Source organism: Saccostrea echinata, unplaced genomic scaffold, assembly GCF_033153115.1.
Source record: "Saccostrea echinata isolate AGI-Se365-2 ecotype Australia unplaced genomic scaffold, CSIRO_AGI_Sech_v1 ptg000009l, whole genome shotgun sequence".
NCBI classification, from domain to species: Eukaryota; Metazoa; Mollusca; class Bivalvia; order Ostreida; family Ostreidae; genus Saccostrea; species Saccostrea echinata.
This window is the reverse complement of record NW_026889758.1, coordinates 51,646,016-51,670,546: the sequence shown is the minus strand read 5'-3', so window position 1 is coordinate 51,670,546 and position 24,531 is coordinate 51,646,016. Positions and strand designations below refer to the sequence as shown.

Below are 24,531 nucleotides of genomic sequence, written 5' to 3'. Positions count from 1 at the left end.
TGTGTGTTTCAAAGTACATGTATGTTTTGGGGTATGACACCAATATTTGATCTTTTATTAACAATTTTAATAAATACAAAATCCTTAAATCTATAAGTGTTTGTGTTTCATGTATATGGTGACTTCAGACCTTCCTTTCCTGCATTAGACTAAGTTCTAACCTGTAAAAACAATTATCGTTATGTTATTACAAAATTACTTTATATTTCCTCTTCCAGAAACTAGCAAATTTCTAGGCTTCGCTTTTAAGTTGAACATAGATTTTCCCAGAAATCCAACTATATATACAGTATATATATATATATATATATATATATATATATATATATACATATATATATATATATATATATATATATATATATATATATATATATATATATTTACAGCCTTAAGCTTGTAGTGCAAAGAAGCAGGACTGAAAATTACAATGGTTTATCATGTGTGTTTATCATGTCCTGTGTGGATTTCAAAAATCAAACGTCCAACAGGTGAATTAGTTTTCCAGAAGGAAAAAATTATTCCATCAGCAAAGTTCATCAAAGACTCTCTCTACACTGCGCACTAATTTTAGGATACTTTTGTGTAGCTAGACTGATCATCTATTTGATATGAAATAGAATAATTTGCAATCTGCACTGTATTACATAAATTGCATTTAATTCAAGTATTCTACACATTAAATTAAACCATGACAGAACAACTGAAAACTTTCTTCGCATGTATTTTCTCCATTTGAGTAAGCAATTGTGATATTTCTTTATCAGTATTTCCTTGTCTTTGAAAATTTTCCTAGGTAAAAAGGCATGCACCCTATGTTAAAATAAATAGATAATTTTAATATGTATTCCTTACACTTTATAATTTTCTTGAAGTCCAATAAACATTTTTCATCGTGTATAGAGGGTTTTAGAAAAAAAACAATAGAGCTAGATTACACAGGAACCTGTCAATACTTTATAGTTAAAGCTGAACCAAATGTTTCACACAGTTTCTTGTACTCTAATTCAAGTATATGCTGATATATGATTTAAACAATACATTCATATACAAGCTCTGCTCTAATTTCACTGATTCATGATTATTCTAATCAGTTGAGGAAGAATGCGTTAAATTTCAAGTGCACTAATTGATGTACTTTTACAGTACATAAACATACAGACAGACAAGCAAAGATCAAACCTGTGATCCCCTGGCTTTACTGGCAAGGTGTAAGAAACAGAAAATGGCTGTTATCAAAATAAAATGGCTGTAATTCAGTATAACACTAACCTCTGTAGAGTCTGGTTGAACATTTTCCAGATTTCTATTGGACAGATATTCCACTACATCCAAGAATCCAGCAGTGACATCCATCGTCACACAATGGTGGGTAGGGGCTGTTCTCTCCACTATCTCTACGTTCAGTGGTTTACCTATTAATCTGTTAAACAATTCAAAAAATATCTGATTTAATAAGTACATTACTTGTCGAAATCATTACCAGAGGTCTATGGGCAATAATGCTGGCCTGCATTCAATGATATGACTAATGAAATATAAAATAAAGCCACTTAATGAGGTTTCAAACTTTAAAACAAAGTTATTCATATGGTTTTATGCAATTTAACCTACACATTTTGATGTCAAACTTCTGTTGTGATTCCACCCTTATCCAGGGTGAACAAACTTAATTTTCTTAAATAAATGACAATTTTGTCCTTTAGAATGAGGCTTACATATAAATGGCACATAATTTAGACTTAAATTCTAATCACCCAATAATGCTTTGTGGTAGTCTGCTTGAAATTAATAAAGTGATTTTGGAGAAGAAGTTGAAAATGTTAAAAGTTTACAAGCAAATTAACAACAGGCCCATTGACCAAATTGCTTACCAAGTCGCACTTCTCAGTCCAGGGTCATGTCATCGAAAATGCAAGTTAACAAAGACCAAAGGACAAAAGAAGGACATCCGACAAAATTTGATCGGATAAAATTCAAAGAAATAAGTTTCTTTTAAAGAATGTCTCTAGACCTAAATCCAACAAACCTTAGATGATCATGAGGCAGTGCCCCAGAGAAGGCAGCACGTAGTTCCTTAACTTCTCTGCCACTTGCAGCACTAAATGCTTGCATTTTCTGGAAATACTGTGCTGCAATTGCCTTCATTTGGTTCTTGTTTTCTGCTTTGGCACTGGTAGAAAGGTCCACTTTCTGGGAGGGGTTTTCATGCAATAAAGCCAGAGAAAAGAAGGCTGCTCTCAGGTGATACCGACAGAGTTCTGCAGTGGGATCATCAAAGAAGCGCTGCATTGAATCTGTGAAAAAGAATTGGGAAACGTAAAAAAAAATTCAGTCATTAAATTCCAATATTGAGCAGCAATTATTCAAAATATTCTTTAAAACAGAAATGAAAACATTTGATTTTGTATGCATTCTTCTTTTACATATGATCAGGTTCTTCAAATTTTGAACTTAAATCATTTTGACACTATACTTCAGAATACACACCTCTTCCAGCTCTCGTATTTTTTTTTGATCCAGATCTCATGGCTACAATATACAGTACATGTACATAGTGATTAAAGCTGTATCTATAGTTGTAAGAATTAGCCATGTGAAAGGTTTTAAAACATACTCCCTTATTTTCAATTTTATTTTTATTACTTTCTAAATTTGAAATATAAAAAAAAATAAAATTTGAACAATTTTTATTTTAACATTGCAATGATCTAGGACATTAAAGATAGATCTAATACATTTCATCTCATTGATATCTAGCTTGGACTGGTGTTTCTTCCCTGAAACTTTTAAAGTAGGAAAATATGGAAAATATGTTGATTTACATCACATTTATGCATTGATCTTCGTCATAATCATGGAACTGTTGCTAATAAATGAATTTCCAGTCTTCAAATAATATTAATGATTTATAATACAAAATATTACGTCATATTTGTGGCAATAAATTTAAAAATAAAAAGATTTTTTTTTTAACATGGAATATATTCTTGATAGAAAACATTAAGATTTTTAGGGATAAGCAGTTATTTCTATAGACATGATTGTGTTAGTCAGAGCAGACCCAGGGATGTATAATCTCTCACTAGTGACAGTGCTTCCTGATCTTCCCGAGGCCGTGCTGAAATTACTATTTATAGAGGACTCCATGTCTCTCATCTGGTCTGGGGCTAGAGAAAAGTACTGTTCTTCTCCTGTAAGAATCAAATGTAATTCATTTACTTCTTTTTTAAAGTGAAGAATGTTTCTTGTTAACCTCTACATATTACTTATAAAAAAAATTAGGAATGTATTGATTATGCCTATGTGAAGGGGAAAAAAGAAAAAAAGAAACTCTTGTCATAAGCAATTTGAAGATGAAGAATGTAAATTTCTTTCATTTTTTTTTTTCAAACAACTTCTTTTCACCTTAAAAGTACTATGTACTTATTTACCTCCTAACCCTAGTCTAATCTTACCGAACTCTTTTTTTCTTAACAACTATGTCATATTTTTTTCAAAAAGTAATTGATTGGAGGCTTAATCTAACAACTTTACAGTGCACATACACTAACTGGATCTAGTCATGATTTTATGCTTTATGAAGAGTTGCATGCACATGTGTACTCAGACTACCAGCTGAGCTAAATTAACTCTCAATGAAATGAAAAGAATAACATTTGTACCTATGGAGTGAGTCATGATATCTTGGAGATCTGTAGCCATCATTGTATCTGTTTGGTGGAAGTGGATTCTGTCAGAGTGGAGCTGTCGCTGGAGCTCTGTCTCCACCTTCCTGTAATCCTCGTCACTCATTGGTTTACTCTTACTTCTGGCCCGCCTCCTGCCTCCGTCACTGGAATCTGAACAAAAAGACATTATATTACAATAAATGCAATTCCAACATGTCTGAAATTTCTGTAAAAAGATATCTGAAATATTTAATTTCATTTGATTTCAAAAAACAATTTTTTTTGTATTTTGTTATTCATGTGCACAAAGTTTTACAAAAATATATAATGTATTACTTGGAGACAGAAAGCCATCTACCAGGTCCAGAACAGAGTGGAACTGAGCAGGACTCATCAGCAGGTGGACTCCTCCAACATCTAATTCTATCTCAACCTGAAATGAAAAACACTTTCCCAACTACAAGTTTTACACAAGTAAAAACAAGTGTAAAAATAGCATGTATATTAAGTAAATTGAATGGGAGGAAAAGGACCATTTACAGATCTAAGAATACTATCATGGTTAACATTTTCTGACGTCATTCAATTCAAATTAAAAAAATAATTTATTCATATGATCTAAATTTCACTTTGGGTCTAATAATACTATGATCTTAAACTTGCATACATGTATTTTCTATTTTTTGCCCACCAAAAGTAATTTTGTTCCTTTTTTCCTTTTATCTGAATCTTAAATATTTGTCCAAAACCTAATATTTACATTTGATGTGTTTTTTATTAAACCAAGCACCAGGATCATGAAGCAGTGTTAGACTTAATTCAAAGGACAAGATAGGGTAAGACCCCTTTTGGCCCCTGGTTTGGGTTGTCTTTTAGAATGATGCAACAGTTTATCAATAAAAACCTGTTGTCACCCCTGCCATAAAATGAGTATTGGTTCTAAGTTATGGGATACATAGAGGTCACAGGAAGGTCAGAAAAAAATGTCAATTTCCGAAATTTCTCATTTTTATGCAAATTTTCATCGATTTTACAGCACATTTTGTTTCAGAAAACATAGAGCACAAGCTTGCCTATCTACCAAATCTATATATTTCATACATTAGTATCAGATGCATCTTATGTATAAAAATCTCAGATAGGCAAGCTTGTGCTCTATGTTTTCCAAAGTGAAAAATATCTCAAATTTGACAAAATTTCACCAGAATTGAGGAAATTCTGGAAAATGTCCTACTTCTGCACCCTCTTGTGGCCTCCATGTAATCTTTGAATCAAAATTAGTGCGGGTTTTAAAACAAGCATTATTTTATGTTCTTAACTACAAACAATCACAATTTTTACTGTGTTCTGATTTTTACATCAAATAAGGGGCCAGATTTGGCCCTAACCATACCTTGTCCTTTGTAAAATGCTGTAATTTTAAGGATAGAAACCACAAGAAATTTGAAATGTTTGTTTCCCTTTCATGCTTTTAACTTTAGTTTTCAAGAGTCATTTTCTAATAAATACTAATACAGGAAAATTTTCGCCCCCATTTTATTTTCGCCCCTTTCACCCTAATCACAGGTTGGCAAATTTAAACTGGGGTGAATTCAAAGAACACAGTGTAATATCTTAAACAAAATGGTGACTAGGCAAATTTCAAATTAGGCAAAATTGTTCGCAAGTGCAAATGGGCGAAAATAACCCTGTATACAGTATTCATTTTATGAATGACTGTAATTTTGACTGAAGTCTAACAATGCTTCATGATCCTTGGACTAGCCATGAAACTGAATTAAGTGGCATTTTTGTACACACCCACATGTAGAAATATACATGGAAAAACTGCGAAAGTGATGTCACATAGAGGCTACAGAGAAGTTAATGCAAATACAGTAAAAACTGTCTAATCCGACACCTGCCCAATCCGTCACACTGTGAATTCCGACCTAAGATTTTGTTCCCATATTATTACCGGTATATTCAATGTTTTTTTTACACTGTGCAATCCGACACACTGTCTATTCCAACACAAAATTCGTCTCCCAGTGCATGTCGGATTAGACAGGTTTCACTGTATAACAATATAGGGCAATGACAAATTCAAACCTTGATTGTTTTTTTTTTGTTGTTGCATTTAATTAAATAGCAAAATGTAAGTATAAGCTAAAACATTCCTTATTGCTTTATCTACAGAGAAATAAAATTTGCTATACCTTTGGTCCCTGAACTCCTTCTTCTTGTTTGATTTTCACCTTTAGACTGGATCTACCAGTAAAACCAGCAATCTGTATAGGATCTGAGAAAACTTCAGTCACTGGTGATGTCCCCTGCTGGTTGTCATGGGAACATGGTGGGGAACTAGTGGTGGACATGAAAGTCTAGAAAACAAAAAACTCAACATGACTAATTGTTGTTTTACTGTTCTTGGGAAGATTTCTCAAGATTTTTCCCAGTAAATCCCCAATCCCTATACTGTGTCCCTAACATAGCCTAGAGACCATGGTTTGAATATAGCTGATATTCTACACTACATTGAAATGTAGTATTTGAATAGATGTAGCCCTGCTATTCTTGAGAAGTATATTTTTAAGGAATTTTTCTATATATCACTGTAAACAACTTTGACCCCCTATTGTGCCCTTTCCTAGCCCCATGGGTCATGATTTGATCAGACATACAGTGTATCTACATTAGAGGAGAATGCTTGCACATCCAAATCTGTGGCACTACAGTTCTTGAAAAGAAAAATTCTTTATATTCCAATAAAAAAAATATTAAACACCCTGTTGTGGCCCCCAGTCATCGTCAGATGTCCATGGATGATCTTGTCTTTTAGACGAAATCACCCATGCATGGGTATCTGATGATGGCCCCCAGTCTGCTCAAAAGCAATGACTTGAACAAACTTGAATCTTTCTCTTTTCTGGCAGAGTTATTTCACTATATTTTCATTATTTAGTTACTACCTCCCCTTGATAAAGGGTGTTGTTTTTCATTTGAACAAAATTGACTCCCCTTCACCCAAGAATGCTTTGTGGCAAGTTTTGTTAAAATTATTTGATGGTACTCATTAAGATGAAGAAGTGAATTTTCAGACAAAAAACAACATATAACATGTCCCAAATGACAGACAGATACCAGACACTCTTTGATCAGAAAAACTCACCAAATAAATCCTTAAAATAATCTTTTTTTTACTGTAAATCACTTCTTTTTTGCATGAACTTTATTTTCATGTAATTATACAAGATCACCTGCTTGCAAAAATTTAATTCTACTGTTTATTTATATATAAGTAATGACTATACAGAATAAAAATCAAAATTTGTAAAAATTATGTTATAAATACAAAATGACAATCTCACAAAAATAAGGTGTCATGAATATCTGGTGATCTACAGTAATGTTTCAGAGAGATCCCACCATTTATATACTAAATACATGTATAATCAATGCATTAATAGTTATTTAACAATGTATAGCTCCCCTCCCCTTCCCCATCCTGTGTTCAGCACTATAAATTCTTACCTGAGGAGATGACCCAGTGGAGTCCATTCTGTCGTAATTTTGTTGTGTAGGACGACTAAATTCATCACACAAAATCTGAATGCCATCAATCAAAATGTTTTTGTGAGCAACTGCTGCTGGCTCCCATGTTGTTCTGGAGGTGTCATCCACAGGACTACCCTCCTCTTTAGCAAGGTCATCAAAATATTCAACTCTGTAATATACATCAACTTAATGTATGATCTATATACACTGACTGTTCATAAAAAAGTTTATAAAGCTCAATTATAGGAAACACTGTTATAGTGAGATATGAATACTTGATTTCTGAGCACAGAGGTATATATCTGTGAAGGTCTTTGCAATTTCCATTGTGGTTTAATCAAAACTTTAAATAGACAAATTATGTATAATAAAAGCTGTGGTCAAAACAAACTCATTTTTTATTTCCAAAAACAATGGTCAGAGAAAATTCATTTTTAAACTCCAAAACAAAATACACTGTTCAAATTGAAGTTAATATACACACTGTAAATCACTTTTTCATTTGCGAGAACTTTATTTTTGTATAATTAAGTGATACAGTCAGCTCATGAAAATTTCATTCTCCCATATATTATTATTTATATACTAGTCAATTATACAGAGCAATAACTTGAATTTGTGAAAATTTTTGTCTCCCTTATAAATACCAAATAAGGTGTCACAAAAATTTGGTGATCTACAATAAGTTCTATGGTATTTAGAATTTATAAAGAATCTCTTTCTGGAAAGAATCGCGAAGTATTTCTTACAGAACTGTAGATCATTTCTTTTTCATCACACCTTAATTTTGTGAGATTTTGAGAGATTGTTGTTTGGTATTTAAAAGTGAAACAAAAATTTTCACAAATTTTGGTTATTGCTCTATATAATCTTTAATTATAGTACAATTATACACGAAAATGAAATTTTCACGAGCAGACGGTCTTTAATAATTACGTGAAAATAAAGTTCTCATGAATAAAAAGCAATTTACTGTACTATTTCAACCAACAGATACATATATGTTGAACACATGTCACATGAGCCACAAAAAGAGGGTAATCATTATTATAGTTTCTATTTTAATACAGTAAAACTTGTCTCATCCAGACACCACTTGTTCAGCAGAAATTGACCAGATTAGACAACATTCCAGATTAGTGAACATTTTAAACAATTTAATTTACCAAAAAGAACTGATAGTTTTCTCCATAATAGGCAAGATTTGGGATTACACAACATACGGATTAGACAAGTTTCACTGTACATAGTTGTTAGATAAGATTATGTTTAAACATATTTATATACTACACTTTACCTTTTGATTTTGATTTCCAATGCTACGCCTTTTTCTGCTGTGTTTGGCAGGTGTTCTACTCTTATGACCGTGTCAACTAGAGTCACTTTTACTCGGCATAACACTACAAACAAATAGTATTCCAAAAACCTAAACTATGCTTTTTCATCATGATCATTTATATGTAATCTGTGGTAAATTATGTACATGTATTGTGTTTGTCTCTTTTACTCTGTGTAACACTTTGCATTTGAATGAGTGCATGCTTAGTTTTGAATATGTTAACATTTCATATTGCTTAGGAAGCATGCTTGTGGAAGGTAAATGACAAATCAAAATGTAAAAATTTCAAAGTTAGAGAGAGTTGGATATATAACAAGATAATGTAGCAACTGTCCTACCCACCTGAATCAATTGTCTGAGCAAATTTCTGTACCCCCTCAAAAGGTGTACCCAGGTCCTGTCCCTGGTCCCCATCTGAGGTGGACTTCAGACAGTCCTCTGCAATCTGTAAACTGCTAGTCATGCTGCACATACTGTTGAACATGGTCTCCAAACCACCTACTGCAATAGGCATTCAAAAATAATATCATTTCCATGTTAAGTTAATGGAGAAGTTAGAAAGTTCTTCAAATAGAAGACACTGGTTTGTTCTGATCAGTGGAACATAAATTTCAAATTACTCGGTTACTTTATTATTTCATAATTTAACTTTTGTTGTAGCGCGTCATTTTATTGGATAAAAAATTAGTTTATATTGTATAATCTGTGTTGCCTACATCACTAACAAAGAATTATGTCAAAAATGTATCAACCAGCTTGACGTTACTTTTAAAACAGGTACCATTTGAGAGCATTTTTGAAGGAGAAGCTGTCTTACCTGCTATACTTAATTAGGGAAAATTAAATTATAAGGAATAAATTTAATAGCTACCCAAGTTATACTGGTATAACCTGGGTTGGAACAGTTTACACTTTTTTTTTATAAACCACTTCGCAGTTTATAAAGCGTAAACTGCCCCAACCCAGGTTATGCAGTATAACTTGGGTAGCTATTAAATTCATTTCTTAATTGAACAGCCATTATTTCACACAATTCAAATCAAAATGATAATCAGTTAGAATTTGAACGAGAGAGAAAAGCAGACCGGTAAATTCCTGAATCAAAATTATAGAACACAATTATGAGTGTAACGGAAGAACTTTTTACCCACCATTTTGACTCCTTTGTTTTGGCTGAACAGTAAGCTCCAATCCCTGAATCTCCAACTCTGTACTACTCTGTATGAGGTTGGTCCAGGGTACAGATACACATATCTGATTGATGAAGCCATCAATTATCTCTAGCGGTACACTGCTGCTATCCAAGGCATCATTCAAAGCCTTCAAAATTAATTGAAATTTAATTGTATGATCCGTTTACATTAGTTTCCTGCAAGTTACCTTTTACAACTCTACAGTAAGTCACATTTTTATTTACGTATATCTCAGGCAAACGGTTTTATTGAGAAGAAATTAAACTGGGCTACTTTGAACAAAGAACTTCAAACAAACTAAGGGCATGAATCAAGTAAATATATTTTGCGTTGATATCAAAAAGTGGACCAAACTCAAAAGACAATTAAGCTAGTATGTCCACATATTTAAGCCCAACATCTTTTCCTTAGCATCAAACATCCTTAGTCAATGAAATCTGATTTCCTTATGTGACATCAATATGTCATGTAGCCCATACCATTGTAGCTGTTACACCATTGTGTAAAAGTATTGTCAGCAATTACAATAAAATCACTCTTTAAAGGTTCTTGAGTTAAAAATAAACTACTTACCTCTACATCTAACTCTAAATCTTTGATTGAACCTCGTCCATTGTACAAGTCAACACTCAGCTGATCCAAAGACAACTTCTCTTTCAAAAATTGTCCCAGGTAGTGTTGTAAAAGATATCTACAAGCCCTTTTCTTAAGAAATTCTGTCCATGGAAATGTCCAAGGCATTTTCTTGCAATAAGTTGTGGAAATCTTTGGATATTAATGCATTACATTGCTGTTAAAATGTAAACATTGCAATTCGTCTCTCTTTATTTACGGACCTGACGTATTTTGTTTTATTCCTGAAGAGTTCCACAAAGAAGGACAACTCTAAACAAGTATTTGCGCCTTACCTGAGTGCATTTCAATGGCGGATCCAGGAATCTCTCCCCTCCCCCGAAAGGGGGGGGGTCCATAACTACTTAAGTAATTTCCGTCTCAAAATGTTTTGACATGTGAAAAAAAAAAGAAAACATGAAAAGCATATGAGTGGGTGGGTGGATGAAATTGAAAAAAAAAGGGGGGGGGGGGGGGTACGGGCACTGGAAGTTAATGTAAATATTGAGTAAAGAGATCTGTACATACTTTATATTTACATTAGAATTATTATACAGTATTTACATTGAATTCCAGTGCCCGTGAGGGGGAGTGGGTTCACTAGCCATTTTCCCCTTGCCAATTTTACGATGCATAAGTTTCCCAGTTGGGGGAGTCCAGGGTATCCAAGGTCATTTTTTTGTGGGTTATTTTGCTATAAATTCTACAACTCTGAAAATCGGGGGGGGGGGGGACCCCTGACCCCACCCCATCCCGGCTTGGTACGCTACTGCATTGGATTCAAATATAATGTTTATGAAGTCCATATCATTTTATGTCAAAGCAATCAAAAGGCTTAGAACTGTTTGCAAAACAAAAACAAAAACCCAAAAAAACAAATAAAAAAAAAATAAATAAAACATAAAATACATTTTCAAATAAAATATCCCAGCTAGGCTGATTTTAAATGTTATAAAGTCATCTATACATTTGTCGCTTCTCATTTTAAGAAACAACTCATTCGCACACCGTGAATCAGTCGTTTGATACTTTTCTCTGTATATTCTGTTCATATAATATTGAATTTTGTTTACTTGTTTCACAATGCTGAAACATTTCTACCGCTGTTTTGCAGTTACCTCTTTAATCGAAAACTTACTGCGAAGTCTGAATGAATTTTTCGATGAAAAATCAAGATGACATATGCGTGCTTTTAAATTTATTAGTGGTTAGCTTGTCATGAGAATTTTATTTTTCATAAAACTTAATGAAATACAAATACATGAAAACTACTTTGAATAAAAATATCTAATTCTCTGCTTCAATTTATAACAGGGACTCCGAGATGTATTTTAAATTATTTTTTTTCAAATTCCTGTTTATACCATAAATCAGTTGGACCGATTTTAAACAATTGTTCTCTTATATTTTCACCCAACTATTTATGTTTTTTTTTCACATTCCTCAAACAAAATATTATAACAGTCTAGCAAAATACAATTTTCACTTTTTAACAGCTTAAACCAAAATGTTAAAATTCTAAGACAAAATAACCTTACTACCTTCATTAGAAATCTTCCAGTATATTCTAAATATCGTTAAGTGCACATTTTCTATATCTTTTGGGTTATGAAAACTCCAAATTTCAAATCCATAATTCAAGTCACTAGCAACATGCGTATCAAACAAAAAACAACGTTTCTGTATTCAAGTACATTTCGCTGGTTTTAAATTTCAGCGAGAACATAGTCTTGTTTACATTGTAAAGACAGTTGTTTCTGTGTGATATTAAATATTTTTCCATTGCATGTATTTATAAGCATTTCCAAAATAAATATACTTGTCAACAATTTCAATAGGTTCTCCATCCAAATGCCATTTTCCATCCCATCTTGTAGTATAAGTGTATTTAACATGGTTTATATATACTTGTAGTTCGTTTAAATTACCTTGTCATAAGCGTGCTTTAGTACATGAAGATTTAATTCTAATAGTTATAATGATATTATATTACCCTTATTAAAAAATCACTTTCAAACTCATTCAGATACAGCGAAAATAATATGGAAGGTAATACTTACTCTAGTAAAAGACCCGTTTTACATTTTAGAAAAATTCTGATAAATTACATGTATCTGCAGACCGCACACATGGCTTCATACTTTGATACCTTTTATGAATATACATGTAGTAATATTCATAAACAGAATACAGGAAAACGTCTCTCGTGTTCAGATTGGTTGTAAATACCAGGAGATTATAAACGTATACATGCCACATTTCAGCTGCCATTCTACTAAATCCGCCTGATCCTTCAAAATTTACTAGTATGCATGTGATTTCTTAAAAATTACTTTGCAAGAATTTTATAAATGAATAAAGTTACCACATTTGAAAACCATTTTAATTGAATTAAGGCCTGACAACACATTCCTCAAATATCGATTTTGTATCTCTTCGAAATATATCAAAAATCATTCATGATTGTCATTCTCTTCCGAGTTCTAAACTGTTTTCAAAATTTCTTGAAAAATAAGTGCACCAGAAATTGTGTTATTGGCAATATAAGTGATTTCTAATAGGATTATACAGAAAAGCCATCCTCTGATTTCCTGCACAAATGTCCGGTAAGGCACCTCAATTTTTTGTGAGGAAACTTGTTAAAGTAGCAATACTTGAATGACAAATTCTTTGGAAAAATTATATATTATTGAGGAACGTGTCATCTGACCTTAAGATATTCTTGACCAGAACTTCGATTTACAAATGGTGCTAAGGGGTTAATAGCCCAATTAGAATGGTACATGTTGGTCCTTGACTACAATAAATACTATACATAACAAAAGATCAATTGATTTCTTTTTTTATTATTCTGATAACAAAACAAAATGCATAGAAAATTCTTGCAGTCTGAGAGATTAACAAATAAATAAAAGAAACACACTAATATAAACACTATATGCCAGTATATGGTATAGAGTTATATATGGACTTTGAAGAAAAAGAAAACATATCAAAAACCTAATATTTTCCATCCAATTTCCCTGGAAAGTGAACATTAAAATATTTTTGTTTTTGAATGTGTCTTTTAAATAAACCATGATACAGTAGATAATTTTGATACCAAGTAAAATGTTGGAAAGGCAATACTATGTAAAATAAATCTGATGCCACTCTTTAAAGAAATATGGCTAGTTGTATAAAATGCTTTCAATATTTCCTAATTACTTAAAAAGCAGAAGTTATAAAATGAATACTTCAAGTATTCATCAAAAATGTCTAATGCACATTTTGGTTAATATCAAATATATATAAACAGCACTGAGGACTTGTCATGCAGAGGTATAGATTAATAACAATGGTATAAAAGGGCTGCTTTATAATATACTGGTTGTATAAAAAAAATGTAACAGTAGCCTTCTTATGATATATAACATTATAATCTGAGGTAACAAATAGATACACATAATTTCTTGAATATCAATACATCTCAGAAAAGGAGAAAAACTTAATCTTCCCAAACAGCAGTAATATAATTTATGAATACAAAAGCTTAATCTTTCCAAACAGCAGTAATATAATTTATGAATACAAAAGCTTAATCTTTCCAAACAGCAGTAATATAATTTATGAATACAAAAGCTTAATCTTTCCAAACAGCAGTAATATGATTTATGAATACAAAAGCTTATATACTCTTTCTTTTCTTTGGTGTTTTGAGAAGACATTGTTCAACACATTTTTTTTTCTCACATTGATTTGATCAGTACTATACAGAATTTTGTTTAGTATGGTTTATAAATTATTTATACCAAATGAAGACATACTTGATTCAATCTTTAAACTTTGCCAGAATATCAATATACAGGAAAACATGCTTATAACAAAGTGCCAGGGATGGATGATTTTTCTTTGTTATAAATGTAATTTGTTAAATCTGCTAAGTTCACAATATATTTTAAAGCCCGTGGAATGAAAATCACTTCACTGTGAGCATCAATTCATTAAACAAGTGTTTGCTATAAGTACTGATGCTCCAGAGGTATTCACATAAATATAAACAGCTTATGTATAATAATTTAATTTTAAAAAATCAAAGCATTTATCAAGCAGAATAAAATATATAAATGATATATATATACCGGTAAGCATTTCAAATTTCGATAAATAGAAAGCACTTTTGCATCAAATTTTTATATTTGAATACTGTAATCATTTTTTTCTGTGGACTCAAATTTTTGCACCTTCCCTTCAAAAAATGGTTCATTCCATGGAAGATGGATCCTTTTTTACCTTTTCAATATTGAGTAAATTAAGAATATATGGCAAGAAGTACGAATGATTCATTTGTGAATTTAATTTTCCTGGGAAAAGTGCAAAAATGACATCCATGCAGAAAAAAGGATTTTACAGGAACACAACATGTACAAATATAAGACATAGGTCATGGGCACAAACGAAATTTCAGTCTAAACCAATATACATATATAAATTCTGTATACATATATATGAATAAAATATCATTGATATGGGTGATTTTTTTTGTTTGCAATTTCACATAATCTTCAGGTAGGAAAGTACAGTACAGATGTTGAAGAATTTTAATTTTTTTTTTCTCTCTCTTGAATTTTTGCAATCAGTGAACAAAAAAAAGTTCAGCTAATTAGATGGAGAACCACAAAATTGATCCTTTATAAGTACCAGTAAATGTTCATCTATTTATGCCATTTATTATTCTGACAAAAATCTGACTCTTGTCCAGTGTACAAAGTGACAACCTCTTCATTATACTACTCATGGCTATAAATCTTTTCCAAGTCTGTCAATTTCATCAACAACAAACTCCATGTCGGATTTGTTAATATCCAGATTGGACACAATCATTCTGAAGAAATTGACACGGTCACCATCTGGCTGATATCCTATTAACATTGTCCCATCCCTGGTCATTCCCTCCTTAATCTGAGGGGCAACCTTTAAAAGACAATACAAGTTTCATCAATTTATTATTGTAAACCATAAATGTTTTTTTAAATATAATGCACTTCTTTATGTACAGAAAAATTGAAAAATACTGGAAGGAGTTCAATTAAACCATACTAAAGAGATTCAGGTTAAAACTCTACCATTGCTACCTCGATCTATATAAACTCTAAAACCCCCTTGGCTGCATCACGTAGAATTACCACTAACCCATTCTTATTTAAATAGGGTAACTGACCAATACAAGAATATACCAAGATTGAGTTTCTGGAGCTAATAGCTGCAATATGGTGTTTAAAACTTACTTAAAAGATTTTTTTTTCTTTGGTGTGTGATGCGATATGAGTTTTGAATGTTATGTAAACATGTATCTTAATCTAAGTATCTTTAATATCCTCAGTTCAATTTTCCTCAATTTGTAAAACTGTGTTCACCACCAATGGCACCATGTCTGTCAGTATTTGATTAATCATTGAAGGAATAAGTATACTACTGACAAAGACAAACAAAGAAAGTTACAGGTCAAAGGTTACCTTTCCAAGTCTTTGCCACCAATCAGCATCTCTCTTCTGGTTTCTCATACTGACTGGAATGTACCAGAAGCACACATTGGTGCATTCAGGCTGAAAAAAGAAAACATGGTGATTGAAATACAGCATAGCCAAGTGATCGTTGACAATTCAGTGAAATCATCTGCTTACTTAACGACACAGAGTTTTAATCTGTTCTAAAGAATGAGCAACTCATGCCTTACCTCAACAACTAATTCAAATCCTTCCCTGTCTCTGACAAGACTGGCTAAATATCTGGAGGAAAAATATATCAAAGTCTAAAAAGAATGGTCATCAGATCTCAAAAATCTATCACATCTTGTTTAGAGGTACTGCATTAGATACACGGTTATATATACTACAACTTCTTGGTCACTTTACAACAGCACCTGTGTAACTTACACAATTTAACAAATATAAGAAGCATACCTTGAACAATCAAATAAATTATCAATATCTTTCTCGAATCCTTCATCTCCTTTTGCTTTCCACATCAACCATAACTTGAGGGAGTCATTTTTACGCCCACACTGTATGGACTTGTCCCCTGTATCGTAGGAGACATCATAGAATTTGTCTTGTTGGAACAGATAGGCGGCATTGGCTGAATGGCAAGCAGGAAGGAGGTTCTATCAAAATTATCAGGAAAAAATACAATGTACTTTTGCTTCAAAAATGATATCTACAATTGGGTGTCATTGTACTTGAATTTCAATTAAATCAGTTAATACAGAAATTTCTTTAACCAAACATTTATAAACATTAATTGAAGAAAGAAAAGTACCTTGTGTCTTGTGAGAAAAGCAGAAGACTGGAGAGGGGCTCCCATCATTTTATGTGGGTTCCAAGTCATTGAGTCTGCTCTGTAATGTAACCTTATTGTATTAAGTTTCAATGAAAATTAAATCTACAAATATTGATTTCATGTTCCCTTAAGCTTTACCATCTCTAAAATATACATGGAGAGTCCCATAGAGTTCAAGCTATGATCCAAACATGATTTGACTACCGTATATACTCGCCTATAAGTTTTTTGGGAGTTAACTTTTGGTCCAAAACTCTATGTCCGACTTATAGGCGAGTCATCAAAAGCTTGGTATTTTTCTAGACGACGAAATGTAGTATTTTTAACGTAACTCCGACGATTATCGTTGAGAAATGTCTGGACGTATTATATTATTTATGTATTCTAAGATTATATATAAAGTACAAATATTTACATGATTTAATGATTTTATTTTGATCTTAAGTGTATATTATTTATTTGATTAATTATAAACAAAAATATTTCTTTAAATAACTTGTGACTTACTGTAAATCTATCGTTTATCGGTAAAATTGAATTGCGAACCCGATATACCGGTAATACGTTCAGCATTAATGTATAATTATATGTACCGTGCAATGTTTTTGACAACAGAAATAATATTCTTTAAAAATATTTCAGAATATTATTCTGGGGATATTAAAACTCGATTGTTTATGAAAATGCTTCCCATGTGTAGTACACGATTTTCTCGGGGCGCGTGCCACTAAATAAACACGGTGTCAGGTAAGGGATACAGGTAATTAAGAGACAATAATTGCTAATCAAAGATCAAACATAGCGTTATTAAAAACTATAGGCTTGGACATTGAGCACCTCCTAATTAAATATCATCAAAATGTTACTAGCCTCGTTACATAGTTCTTCACCATGCCAAAGAGACCAAGATCCGCCTATGATCGAGATCGGTGTATAAAATATACAAGACAAGGAATTTAACGCTTAAACAAAACAATATAAAAAAGAAAACTAAAATGATAGTAGTTTGGTTTGTTGAAAAATAAAAATATTGATTACCGATGTCATATCCTAACATATTATCTGAACACAGGTAAATACATTAGAGTATTGATATGAAATTTATAAGAGAAGACAAAAGAGAGATAAAATATCGGCGTAAATTCTCAAAATATTATTTGAAACACATGTTGAAACATTAGAGCATTGATTTGAAATTGTCCACCGATCCTGGCAAAAAGTTGTACCGACTTATAGGCGGGTCAATGACAAATACCTCCAAAATATCTCAAAAATCACAACCGACTTATAGGCGGACCGACTTATAGGCGAGTATATACGGTATGTACAGCAATAAAATTCCAAAATGTGGTCACAGAAAGCTACTCTTTGAGCTGTGACACACACCTCTCCCAGATTCATGGTCTAAAAAGGATTGATGGTCCTAGGCCTCATGGTGTCTTCAACTGGAAAGCTTATACAACAATATGGCCTGTCCATATAAAAATCTCTCAATATCTAACTCGAGAACAAACCTTTCAATGCCTTTCATCAGACCTCGCTGATTTTTGGAGATCAGTGCACTACCACCCCAGGCTCCATCAACATGCATCCACAGTCCATACTTCTCACAGATGTCTGCTATCTTATCCAGAGGATCATATGCTCCAAAAACAGTAGTACCTGCAGTCGCATTCACAAGATAAGGGACCTTACCCTGTAAAATTAAATACAAATACACTGTATGTCCCTGGTGCACTTCATTATTAATACCTAATTTTATTTCTCCTTCTTATTTCTGGGTGAAAGTAAACATGTTTTGGTCAGTGACTTTAAATATGACATTTACTCTGGAATTCATGAAAACTTTTGAATATCAACAGTTACCTCAGACTGAGCTTGAAGAATCTTTTCCTCTAAATCCTTAACATCCATCTTTCCTTTGTCATCTGATTTGACACTTATAAGATTTTCCAAGCCAAGACCTAAAAATGCCATCCCCTTTTTCATGGAGTAATGACCCTAGAGAAAGATAAATCTGTCTTTAAAAATCCACTATAAAAAAATGCTGTATAATCATTACTAATGGACTGTTTCCCACATTGATTAATTGAATATCTCCTGGGTCCAAAAGATATTGAAGTAATAGAGAGAGTGAAGAAAACTTGAAAGGGAGACTACTCTTTACCTTAGTGAAATAAATTTATTTTTGTTTTATTCATACTGCTTGCAAAGTATGATAATTTTTATAATAGGTCTCTCAATTGACAATCAAAAAGAATTTTTCCTTGTATTTAGGAAAGGGAAATAAATAAAGTTATCTGTACCTTTTCAGAGGTCAGCACACAGAGTCTTGGTAACCCATACACCCCTGTCCTCTTGACATCTGGGAATCTTTTATAGCGGGCCACGTTTAAAGCATACATATTGGCAATAGAACCTCCTATAAGAGAAGAAATCAGTTTCACTGAGAACAGTTATATAAATTCTAATCAAATATGTTTTACACAGTAAATATTTTTGCTGGGAAAAATGAGATAAAATTTTGCAATAACATTTTTTTAATGCTATTAATTATTCTAGGAGCTCTTTTTTTACCTGGACAGAAAATGGCATCTCCATCATTGAAGCCAATGAGATTCAGCATTTTTTGCAGCAGAGCTTTCTCCATGACGGTGAACACTGGTGACACCTCAAAAGTGTATCTGAAATAACAAGTATATTACAAGGGTAAAAAAAAATACAATAATTAGTCTGCAACTTCATGAGTATAAAGATGCATTAATTTTTGCATCCATTAATTACAGAAAAGCTATGTGTAGGACAATACATATATCATCCATTAAATTTTATCCCATTTTTTTTTCCCTCAGATCATCATCTTCCTTCAACTTTTCCAACCAATTTTCTCCATCTTTCCAACATTTTTACTGGTATATCACCAGATATTGGTAATAAATAAAGGACACGCACTTACACACTAGTATTGAGGGTCTCCGTTAACCAAGCCCCTCCTAAGCTGTATTCATCTAGTCCTCCAAACAGCTGGTTAAAGAAATGGGGGTGGCCTGAAATGGTCAATACTCAATCATGTCAATAGTTAAATCTCAACATAGAATAAGGAGCAGTACTCAGTATAAGCACATACATCTTCCACAAGGACTCTAGCAATTAGAAAAACTTGATGAAAAGGATAATATTAATACAGATGTTCAACTATTAATTTATACTTCTTTTTAAAATCATTGTTTTTAAATAATAATCCAATCTTTATGACTCTTGAAAATGAACCAAAGTAAAAAGTTTGTGAATTGAAGTGCCAACAGTTTTAATCCTAATGCACATACCGGTACATAAGGATCTCTTGCATTTAATGAGGTATTTGTGACAGATCAAGCAGTGTATCTGACTTTTGTGTTACACATCAGGAAGTAGAGCTAGCTTGTCAGAAATAAAAAATGACCTGTTTTGACACTGTATCTGATAACATCCTGACATATTTGCAGAAGTCTATCGTCTGATGTCTGCTTGTCCAGGGTCATGTCCAACATGGCTTCCAATTCCTTGGGATGTTTGAATTCCACAACTTTAGAGTCTCGGTTCTTCATTGCATCATAGCCATCTTTGACCATCATCTTGTACAACTCATCCAGAAACTGGTGCTGACTCTCAGGCTGTGAGTGGCCATTAAAATGACCATTTGATACACCTGGCAAATAAAATATTATGATGAGTGCGTGTTTTCGGGGCAGTCGATCCAAAGATTTTTGAAATTGACTTTACTAACTTAAGGTCAGATGACACTTTCCTCAAGTATCTGTTTTGTATTTTTTGTAATATGTATAAAAATAGTCATAATTGCCATTAACTTGTGATTTCTAAACTGTTTTTACCATGTATTTTGAAATAAATTCATCAAAAATTGTAATACATGTATTGACAATAAAAAGAAATTTCCAATAAGAGTATATAGGAAACACCATCCTCTGGTATCTTGCATGAATGCCTGGTAGGACACCTCAATGTTCTGTGAGGAAACTTTTTAAATAAAAATACTTCAAAGACAAAATCTTTGGAAGGAGCTGAGGTCTTATGGAGTATTACTGAGGTCTGACCTTAAGCCAGAACAAAATGTATCGTTATCAGTCGACCGACCAACCATACATTTTATCCTCAGAAACTACATTTTATAGCAGCTAATTCCAGAGTTATTGTGATCATCAGAAAGTACATATTTATTTCACTTTTGTTGATCAAGTCTCTTATTAAATGTTTATTTAAAGTCAAGAGGACTTCTAAAACATAGGTAATCAAAGATTACGAAGCTCACCTCGATGAATGTTATCTTTAAGTAAGGCAAATTTCACAGCATATTCTTTTTTTAGTAAGTGTACATCCCAAGATCAATATCCATGCAAGTTTGGTTTAAGTACGACTTACAGTTACTTGGAAATAGACCTGTTCAAAAAATGTTTATCCTGTTTACTAATCAAGAAAATTTTGGTCAGTTCCAACATCCGAAGTAAGTCTGGAAGTTTTCATCCTTAGATGCACCATCTGTGCAAGTTTAATCATAACAGGCCATAATGTTATATAGCTACTCCAAAAAAATTATCCTGGTCACTCATCTGGAAAATGTAGGTCAGATTCAGATTCCAAAGCAAGTCTTGAAGTGTCCATCCCTAGCTACATTATCCATGCTAATTTGATTAAAATATGGCTAAAATTCACTAATGTGGAAAATCTAGGTCGTCCAGCATCCGAAGCAGGTTGGTTAGCGTACATCCCAAGATGCATCATCCATGCAAGTTTGGTCCAGCTAGGGCTTTTACTTACTTGGGAATGGACCTGCTCCAAAAACTTTAACCTGATCACTCAACTGGAAAATGTAGGTCAGATCCAGCATCCGAAGCAAGTGTGGTAGTGTCCATCCCTTGATGCATCATCCATGCAAGTTTGTTCAAGATAGGGCTTATATTTACTTGGGAATGGATTTGCTCCAAAAACTTTAACCTGGTAACTCATCTGGAAAATCTAGGTCAGATCCAGCATCCGAAGCAAGTGTGGTAGTGTACATCCCTGGATGCATCATCCATGCAAGTCTGGTCCAGGTAGGGCTAATAATTACTTGGGAATGGACCTGATCCATAAACTTTAACATGGTCACTCATCTGGAAAATCTGGGTCAGACCCAGCATCCGAAGCAAGTGTGGTAGTGTCCATCCCTTGATGCATCATCCATGCAAGTTTGGTCAAGGAAGGGCTTATACTTACTTGGGAATGGACTTGCTCCAAAAACTTTAACCTGGTCACTCATCTGGAAAATCTAGGTCAGATCCAGCATCCGAAGCAAGTGTGGTAGTGTACATCCTTAGATGCATCACTCATGCAAGTTTGGTCCAGGTAGGGCTTATAGTTACTTGTGTAACGTTTTCGGGTATAGCTGTTGTTTTTTAATATTCTTTTACCCGCTTGATGGGTTACGTTACAAATATTGTTTGTGGGTCTCTTATTTCTGAGATTTACCTTAATTAAATAAAGAGATTTGTTTAACTTTAAAAATGAATTTATTAAAACAATAATTTATGATTAATAAATACAATCAAGAAACAATTATGGGTAATGGGTCAGGACGTATAAATAACAATAATCAGTTGGTTGGGTCACCCATGGATCAATTTACCCAATGAAAACATATGGGTGGCATCAGATTCTTACCCATAATTATGGGTGTAAATGAGTTGGGAATATTGGAGCAGTTCAGTCAAGGTGTTAATACGACTGACCAATGTCCCAAACTGAAGAGGACGTTCAAAACGTCACCATTATATACCTTTCGTACAACGGTGCGAATTACTTCACGCGCAATAACAAGCGGTACCGCTAGTATTCGCGCGATGTTTGTATAGTTACAACTTTTGCACAAAGTAAAGGCTTTAGCATTACAAAGGCGGGAAATGGGATGAGTTTTTGTTTGGAAATTGTTTTGGAGACGATGCCAAGTTGATTTTGGGTATGTCAGTCGAATAACATAGCCAGGTGGCCATTTGTTATTACGAGGCGACTGATCTATGGAGGAAATTTGGGTTTGTACAATACAACCAGACGATATTCATGAGTTATACATAATAGTTGAAACATAAAGCATACATTAATAACATACAATAGTTGGTGATATTCCCATGATATCTACAAATGAAATTACGACATATAGATTTAATATTTAGGGCATAAATTAGGGTGATCAAATTTGTGGGTTGTTTTGGTTGGGGGAAATTCTGTATCACTTGGGAATGGACCTGCTCAAAAAATTTAACCTGGTCACTCATCTGGAAAATGTAGGTCAGATCCAGCATCCGAAGCAAGTGTGGTAGTGTCCATCCCTTGATGCATCATCCATGCAGGTTTGGTCAAGGAAGGGCTTATACTTACTTGGGAATGGACCTGCTCCAAAAACTTAAACCTGGTCACTCATCTGGAAAATGTAGGTCAGATCCAGCATCTGAATCAAGTGTGGTAGTGTCCATCCCTAGATGCATCATCCATGCAAGTTTGGTCCAGGTAGGGCTAATAGTTACTTGGGAATGGACCTGCTCAAAAACTTTAACCTGGTCACTCATCTGGAAAATCTAAGTCAGATCCAGTATCCGAAGCAAGTGTGGTAGTGTCCATCCCTAGATGCATCATTCATGCAAGTTTGGTCCAGGTAGGGCTTATAGTTACTTGGGAATGGACTTGCTCCTAAAACTTTAACCGGGACGCCGACGCTAACACCGACACCGGGGGTATAGCAAAAGCTCATCTCGACTTCGTTGAGGCATGTTGAGGTGAGCTAAAAAGTGCATGACAACCTTGTCAATTCAAAATGGTGTGTTCAGCTAGGGCAACAAACAAGCAAGTTAGCCCTGGAGTTCTACAATGCACCATAAAATATACTTCAAGTGTACCATACCATAGAGCTATATATTTATCCATTGTAAACATTAATCTTGAAATCCACTTTTTTGTTGCATGCTTCAGGGATTCTCTCTCTCTCTTTCTCTCAATTAAAAAAAACCCCCGATAGTAGGTTATAAATGTAAGCCTGTGTTTCTTCACTTCAATATTGACAAAATAAATGATTTTTCTTTCTACATAAGAAATACTGTAGCTTTATAGCCTTTTTTCTGTTGTAAATTTCAAAAACAAAAGGAAAGGTAGAAAAACAAAACACTATGCAATGTACTAAAGCAAATAAGAATTGCATTTCTTAATATTATCCCCCACCCTACTGAAAAAAATTAAATATAAACTAGAAGTACTGTAAGCACTGAGCTCACAGAATGATTACCTCCCCCCTCTCCCTGCTCCCATATGAGTATAATTGTAAAGTCCATGGGGGGGGGGGGGGGGGGGGCAAAAAAATCTGTCAGATCAGGGCATAAAAAAATAGCAGGGCACAATGGCACTATGTACAATGTAATAAAGATTCTGTGAAAGTCTTAATAATAAAATTTATTCAGTGGTATAACAGGACATGCAGATAAAGATTCCCTCAAGTGTAATGGATGTTCGGACGGACGTACAGACGGACGGACGGGCACCCCAACACTATATAACCCCGCTTTTTAAAAGCGGTGGATATAATTATAATTATTAAACCGGTGAAGCAAGAAAGTTTGAAGATTAAAAACGACCAATATTGATAAAAATGAGTAAAAAGCAACATATTTTACCGTTTGCACTGTGTGACATGATGTACTTTTCATGCAACGCAAAACAGTTGATGCTCTCGCCGCTTTCGGCTTTAGACAATCTTGGGGATTTCTTTTCGGTCTCGAAAAAACTTTATAATCGGGTAAAAATGGAAATCTGCGAACGATTTAAACTTTGATTGAATTAT

General features: G+C 33.3%; 2 protein-coding genes across 3 annotated transcripts in view; both read right to left on the bottom strand.

Annotated features, from left to right (window-relative positions):
• LOC133183075 (autophagy-related protein 2 homolog B-like) overlaps positions 1 to 10,587 on the bottom strand; it is a 47,542-nt gene extending 36,955 nt beyond the window's left edge. Inside the window, exons 1-12 of the mRNA XM_061318011.1 lie at positions 10,314 to 10,587; positions 9,699 to 9,867; positions 8,890 to 9,048; positions 8,506 to 8,608; positions 7,185 to 7,377; positions 5,870 to 6,034; positions 4,008 to 4,104; positions 3,666 to 3,842; positions 3,087 to 3,194; positions 2,491 to 2,532; positions 2,030 to 2,297; positions 1,273 to 1,423 (exon numbers count right to left, since the gene is read on the bottom strand). Coding sequence (XP_061173995.1) covers positions 1,273 to 1,423; positions 2,030 to 2,297; positions 2,491 to 2,532; positions 3,087 to 3,194; positions 3,666 to 3,842; positions 4,008 to 4,104; positions 5,870 to 6,034; positions 7,185 to 7,377; positions 8,506 to 8,608; positions 8,890 to 9,048; positions 9,699 to 9,867; positions 10,314 to 10,481 — 1,800 coding nt within the window. The 5' untranslated portion in view covers positions 10,482 to 10,587. The remainder of the gene's footprint in view (positions 1 to 1,272; positions 1,424 to 2,029; positions 2,298 to 2,490; positions 2,533 to 3,086; positions 3,195 to 3,665; positions 3,843 to 4,007; positions 4,105 to 5,869; positions 6,035 to 7,184; positions 7,378 to 8,505; positions 8,609 to 8,889; positions 9,049 to 9,698; positions 9,868 to 10,313) is intronic.
• Positions 10,588 to 13,182: 2,595 nt separating this feature from the next.
• Positions 13,183 to 24,483, bottom strand: LOC133183072 (cysteine sulfinic acid decarboxylase-like). Of its 2 annotated transcripts, XR_009720577.1 has the most exons (13): positions 24,365 to 24,483; positions 20,113 to 20,358; positions 19,627 to 19,717; positions 19,248 to 19,354; positions 18,977 to 19,092; positions 18,537 to 18,671; positions 18,185 to 18,366; positions 16,650 to 16,728; positions 16,295 to 16,494; positions 16,069 to 16,120; positions 15,848 to 15,937; positions 14,028 to 15,305; positions 13,183 to 13,889 (listed from the first exon to the last, which is right to left on the bottom strand). XR_009720577.1 is itself a non-coding variant. In XM_061318008.1 (12 exons), exons 1-12 carry the CDS (start codon positions 24,381 to 24,383, stop codon positions 15,132 to 15,134), a joined length of 1,491 nt encoding a protein of 496 aa, XP_061173992.1. In that variant the 5' UTR covers positions 24,384 to 24,483; the 3' UTR covers positions 13,183 to 15,131. The 2 variants fall into 2 exon arrangements, 1 of the variants encoding a protein (XP_061173992.1); XM_061318008.1 differs by having other exon boundaries at positions 13,183 to 15,305.
• Between the last annotated feature and the right edge of the window lie 48 nt (positions 24,484 to 24,531).